Source organism: Penaeus vannamei, chromosome 36 (assembly GCF_042767895.1).
Source record: "Penaeus vannamei isolate JL-2024 chromosome 36, ASM4276789v1, whole genome shotgun sequence".
Lineage (NCBI taxonomy): Eukaryota > Metazoa > Arthropoda > Malacostraca > Decapoda > Penaeidae > Penaeus > Penaeus vannamei.
Genome location: NC_091584.1, coordinates 27,997,874 through 28,004,535, shown reverse-complemented (window position 1 = coordinate 28,004,535; position 6,662 = coordinate 27,997,874). Strand labels below are relative to the sequence as shown.

General features: G+C 39.3%; 1 protein-coding gene across 1 annotated transcript; it reads right to left on the bottom strand.

The window, feature by feature from the left end:
* Positions 1 to 31: 31 nt before the first annotated feature.
* Tsr1 (Tsr1 ribosome assembly factor) lies at positions 32 to 6,040 on the bottom strand (the record flags this gene model as incomplete). The annotated part of the gene is given in 5 exon segments (XM_070114542.1): positions 32 to 129; positions 300 to 378; positions 649 to 919; positions 1,356 to 1,466; positions 5,837 to 6,040. Coding segments are annotated over 4 exon segments (554 nt in total), but the record flags the coding sequence as incomplete, so codon positions are not given.
* Positions 6,041 to 6,662: the final 622 nt, after the last annotated feature.

The window sequence follows — 6,662 nt, the reverse complement described above, 5'->3', positions numbered from 1 at the left end:
GGCCATGTCATCCATGGACGCGTATTATGATGCAGGTAAAGCTTGGGCCATGATGGATGACAACACAAGTTCAGCCGCGTCCTCCACTTCGTCACGGGGTGGCCATAACAGCATGAGTGTGTTGCTAACCTGTCAAACAAATAGGTTTTTTAAATGGTTATCGGAAAACATGTCTCACTAATATTTTTAAATGTAAGACAAAAATAAATGCACAGAAGTGTCCTCTAATAATTCTCGACACCTAATGGTTTTCAAGTGTACAGCATGAATAAAAAACAACGCAGCTTTATTGCACCTACTTTTACGCTGTCTAAAATGGCGTACAAGTCGTTCACTGGGGGAATAATGAAGGAAAATCTCTGCTTGTAGCGCATGGAACTGTGGACAAAAAAGTTATATTCAGTTTTCTTAATTACTACTTAAATTTTCTTTGAAATCAGTGTCAACTTTACAATGAACTAACATTTCTTCTTAATCAAAAGCATTTAATCTACATAGAAAAGAACTAAATATTTCACAATTTACACCACACTGTTTCCTCTCCAATCAACCTTTATGAAATGACCTTGGTGTAAAAGTTAAGAGATTTCCTTCCTACATAATTAAACTCGGTGAAATCCTCGAACATGCAAACTAAACCCTCTTCACCTCAGATGTACGATGCCCTGGGCGCTGGTGGTGGTGGTGGCTTCCGGGTCACACGAGGTCAACGCACTTACGACCTTCCTGGGGTTGATGTCTGGGCTGAGCGGCACGACGGTGACCAGGAAGGGAGGGTTGTTCGCTGTGCCGACGGAACGCTTTTGTGACATGGCTTCATCTCTCTTCTGTGATCGGATCTGCTTCATCTGGTTCTTCCTCTGCTCGCGGCTCATCTCTTTCTTGGCTCTCCTGCTCTGGGCGGAGATGGCTACTCTGCCTGTAAAGGGAGAGAGAAAAAAAATCTCAAATATTTCCTGCATTTTTAATACAAAGTAATATTCAATCTCTCTCTCTCTCTCTAAGTTTCTCTCTCTCTCTCTAAGTTTCTCTCTCTCTCTCTATCTCTCTCTATCTTTCTCTATCTTTCTCTATCTTTCTCTCTCATTCTCTCTCATTTTCTCTCTGTCTCTCTCTCTCTCTCTCTCTCTCTCTCTCTCTCTCTCTCTCTCTCTCTCTCTCTCTTTCTTTCTCTCTCTCTCTCTCTATCTTTCTCTCTCGTTCTCTCTCTCGATGTTTCTCTCTCTCTCACTCTCTCAGGTCCAAGATTACTACAAGTTATAGCTACAATATATGCCTCCATCAGTATACAGATAAAGCCAATAAATAAAAACACCCCTCCATCTACCTCAGAGGAAATTCACCAGCAGCCTTACCTTTGTTGACTTTAGAGAGCTGCCCCTTTGTACGATGCCCCAAGACTTTATGCTTCTTGTTCTGTTGCTTGAGGGCAGATGCCCGGTGCTTCGATGCCATGGCCATTTTTGCTGTGGAAGAAAATTTGTTAAAGAGACCTCGGCAAATATCATACTAATGATCCCCGTCACAAGGGGAATTAAATGGCACAACTGCATAAAAATGATGTAATACACTACATTTCTGCTCTTTTACAAGTCAAAACTATCTTTTACTGGTAATCTCTCTTCTTGTATAATAAGGAAGCCCAAATATAACAATTCCATTGACATAATATACTGATATGGGGTCAGTATTGTTATTACAACTATCAGCATCATCATTATCGGACAATCTATAATTTAACCCAACCAACGACTTTCTGATAGCCCTCGTGTCTTTCTGGTGATACATTTACATAGGTGTAGGAGGTATTCTGAAGTGGGGGGCAAAGTAGGTTCCAACCAAAAACAGCCGGGGATCCTGGGGGCTGCAGGCCCTTGACGGGGTCCAGGGGCAGTGCTCCTCATTGGATTTTAGTTGTTTTAAAGAGATAAACTCATTAATTTCAGCAATAAAATGTCAGACATTTTAAATTAGATAACACTTCACATAATGGTTATTTTATTTTGAACACCAGACTTATTTGTAGCTGCCCTCACAGTTGCAGGGGGTCAGTGTTCTCAACAACTGGGTATGAAATTGCAATGTTTGTACACAGGAAAATTGAGGGGGTGGGGGGCTGCCCCTCCTTTTCCTACCCCTATGATCTCGTACTTCTTTCCTGTCAAAAATGCCTAGTTCTTGAGTTGTGCCTACTCCTCATCCCCAGTGATTTGGGGGGACCTGCAAGAAATCTGGATTTTAGGGTGTAGGAGCATGAAAGGTAGGATATGGTAAGGTAGACCTCATTTTCAAATGCATGTTACTTGATTTCATGTACCTGCCCCCCGTTAAAAAAGAAAGGAAAAGAAAAAAAGAAAGAATAGAAAAAAAAAAAAAGTTCCCCAAATCACTGGAGATGAAGAGGTTGACATAATTAAAAAACAATGCATTTACGACAAGAGAGAGGGCCAAGGTCAATCAAAACTCTATGTATCACCATAAAAACGTAGGGCAAATCAGAAAATTACTACTTGGGTGGAACTGTTTAATAATCTATTAATACTGCAATTTTTTCTAAACAATAAAAATAAAGCTCCTACATCTCTACTTTTTCCATAATATCTGCACTATGAATGGTAAGCCCAAGATTTTTGTTTTGTTTTAAGCAGTATTTCAGAACAGCAAAATAATAATATTCTATGTAGCTAGAAAACAAATATCTGAGATATAGAACTTGCTATAAAGCTATAAACTTAAAGGTTGGACCCTCAATTTAGGGAGGGTCAAGTTACGAGAACCATAATTATTTCACTTGTCTTAGTATATTCCCCTTTATAAAGAGTAATATATCAATCTACAGAATGAGTAACACCTGAGCTAATAAAGTCAGTAGTACAGGCCTATCAGCTGAAAGATGGAAGTCTACCTAGAGTGATATACCATACTCTGTTATATATTTTTCCAGACATTTAAAGTCTAGAGCTATCATGAGAAGCTTCTACTAATTTGTATCATTGTAAATAAATTACAATAAATCATATCTATTTAGTTATATCATCACTAAACTGTATAATCAGTTAACTAACGTAAAAAAAGAGCGGTAATTTCTCTTGCTGTTGTTTTTGTTCCCCAGAACTTAAACATTGCATAACTTTTAAAAAATCAATCTGTTAAGGCATTGCCAAAGATGAAAAGTGCATACAAATTGGTATAATTTCAGTTTCCCACAGCCAGGCAGTGGACATGGTACAACCCAGACAGTAGAACCAAACAGGCCTTAGCCCACATCCTGATCTTATCCTGCTGGAAGCCATCTTTAGAGGGGCCCAAAGATACTGACCATCGACAGCTGGCAGCAGACATGAAGCTCACACTTAAGATCCTACCACAGGATAAAAAATCCATCAATATAAACCCTGCATGCCTCAAGGACTCTGCTATCGAGCAGTAATTCGCATGCTCTATCTCAAGCCGGGACACTGCACTTGTTGACGAGTTGCTTCATGACTGGAATCAATTTAAAAATGAAGCGAGTCAAGCACCTAAAGAAACAATTGGAATAAAAAGACCTCCAAAATGGCCATGGATATCATAGGCCATACTGAACTAGGTCCGAGAAGCATGCATCCGCGGTGACCTAGATCAATGCCGCCACCTCAATGGCCTTAGGAATGCTGCCATCCAGCGTGACTAAGAGAATTTCCGGGAAATACAGGCCTCAGATCTCAAAGCAGCCTCTCCAAACAACAACCTTAAATAACTCTGTGCATTCCTAGAAAAAATGAAGGCCGAGTCCTCCTAAAAGCAGCTTCATGGTCAAAGATAAACATATTAACATTCTCTCCATCCTGAATACCCAACCCAAACCATGCAAAACTCTGATCCCAAGCAAGCCAGGTGGAGACGGCCTAGAGGAGCCCCCTGCACTCGCTGGCTCGATGTCGTCAAAGAAGAGCTCAGGCTGTGCAATGTGACCCTTGGCAAAACACACCGCCTCGTACTGGAAAGGCCTCGATGGAGAAGACTGGTTAGGCCGGTTGACTTTAAGTGCTTAATAGTTCAAGAAGAATGATCAAAAATGAATGAATGACAGCCATGCAGTGCCTATAGTGAACACAATGGCCAAAAAATATGACACCTTTCATCTATGGTATTACCTCCGCAAGATGATAATAAGAAAGTTGTGCAGCTTGTAATACTTTGATATACATTTACAGTAAAATGTAATAACACTATGATAATCAAAGAGAAAAACTATAATCACTAATACATGAAATAATCTATGTATGCAAAAAAAGAAGAAGAAGAAGAAGAAGAAGAAAAAGAAGAAGAAGAAGATATCTGAAATAATGTGTAAAAGTTACCAAGAGTGACACACAGATAGAGGGATAAGGACACAGACATCTTATATAGCACTAGGATTATAGTCATAAATAGCTACTGCAGTAGTGGCCTCATATTTACAGAGAAATAATAAAATTATCCGCTACATTTCACCACTCAGACTAAATTCATAATGTCCATTTTCTATAAGTTGGCAGGAAGTGTTAATAATAGGAGGTACAGGCTTGTCTAGGGAATCAACAGAAGGTAGGAAAGGTTAGGTCAGGTTTTCGGTTCGCATGATGCCCTGGTTTTGGAACTTAGTCTCTGGAGGGTGGCGTTGCTCTCAGTTTACAAATAGCAAAATAAAGAAAATAGGTGTTCAGGCGGAAGACTGAGGCAGAGCCCCTAATAGGAAAATACAGTGATCGGATGGCGGTCTGCGTTCAAGGCGTTCAAGGCAAGGAAGTTTTCTGGTTCATATGGCCATGTTTGTGGATCTTCCAGGAGTAGTTGTGGAAATCGATACTTCATCTCAGAGGGGTGTGTCCACTTCATAAACAATACCAATACTTTCATTTTCATGATTTCCCAAAGAAAAAACAACAGACTCTTGCATGGATAACTAAGAGAAGAAATTATAACTTTTAAAATTGAATAGCTGTGAGTGAAACAAACAAACAAACAAAAAAAGATTACCTACAATTTTGCCATCCTGTGTCATATTCCGAGCTTAATTCTTACTTTTAGCTTTGCAATATAAAAACCAAGAGATCTATACCTCCTGATACCTGATATTACATATTTCCCGACTGTCATAAATCCAACGCTTCAAATTAAACTTTTCTGATGTACATATATATTTTACTAATTCAAAATTCACTATATTTTGCAACAACAAACCCATACATCTGAAAAAATAAAATAAGCTATTGGGAAAAGATAACACTTGATATTGTGAAATGGTTTAAGTAAAAAAACAATGACATTTAAGGCTCAGAAAAGGTCAAGTGATTCCTACGACCTTTGACCTAACAGCAACGTGACGACTTCAATGACTATCACTTTATCAATTTATCTTGCACTAAGACTAACAATAAAATTCCAAAGAACAAATTGCAATCATGTCATATTTACGAATATTAATCATCCACTCGTTAACTAATTATCTGACATCTGGAATTATTTTTAGCCATATATTAAATAAAATCTCCGGTAATGATATCAATTACGTCATCTATAGTTCATTAGTAATAATTTTGTCATTACATCATCAAAATATATTAAAAAGAAGTAAAAAAAATCGCAAACATAAACATGACAGACAAATGACCTTAATTACACTACTTCTTCCTTAATAAATTTATTCTTATAAAACCACAACACAACCAATTAATCACCATCTCTTCCATCCTCCCAAAAAATCCCCCGAAACAAACCAAAATAAACCTCCAAAACCGCAAAAAAGGTCAAATTCCCGAATCCCAGAAACCCACACATGTCCCCATCCCCCAACACTTCTCCCCCAACAAACCTTCTTATCTCCTCTTCGAATCCTCTTCTCGCGCCGGAAAACGAACAGCCAATCTCCCAAAGACTAATCCCACCAATCAATCTCCTCTCCACACGCCTTCCATCTCAAGAAAATCGGAAAAAAGTGAGAAAATTTCACGCGACTCCTTCACGTCCCCGAGGAGAGGCCGATCAGCTGGAGCAGAAGACAACAGACGCACGTGGACGAGAGACAAGTGAAGGCGGACATGCGTCGGGGAGAGAAAAGGGATGTCTGGGTGGCTGTCTGGCTCTTTGGTGGTTTATTTGGCTGTCTGTTTGGTAGTTTGGCAGTTTGTTTGGTTATTTTTTAATTTGTCTGTCTGTCTGTTTATCTGTCTGGCTGTCTTCTGTCTGTCTGTCTGTCTGTCTCTGTCTCTGTCTCTGTCTCTGTCTCTGTCTCTGTCTCTGTCTCTGTCTCTGTCTCTCTCTCTCTCTCGCTCGCTCGCTCGCTGTCGTGCTGTCTATCTCTCTCTTTCTATAAAATTGTCTCTGTCTTTCTTATTTTTCTATCACTCTGCCTATCTATCTTTCTGCTTATCATTTGTTTGTCTGTCTGTCTCTATCTTTCTCTGTTTGTCTGCCTGTCTTTCTATCTCCACTAATTTTCCGGCTCTGTGTTTGTATGTGTCTATCTACCTGTCTATAGAGATAGGGGGGGGGGGAGGAAAGGAAAAGAAAAAGGAGGACAGACAGACTGACAGACACATATAATTTTACTTATTTATTTTTCTTGTACTGGCTCGTTTTCTCATTTTTTCTCTACCAACTCTCTCTCTGTCTGTTTCTCTATCTATCTGTTTGTCTCT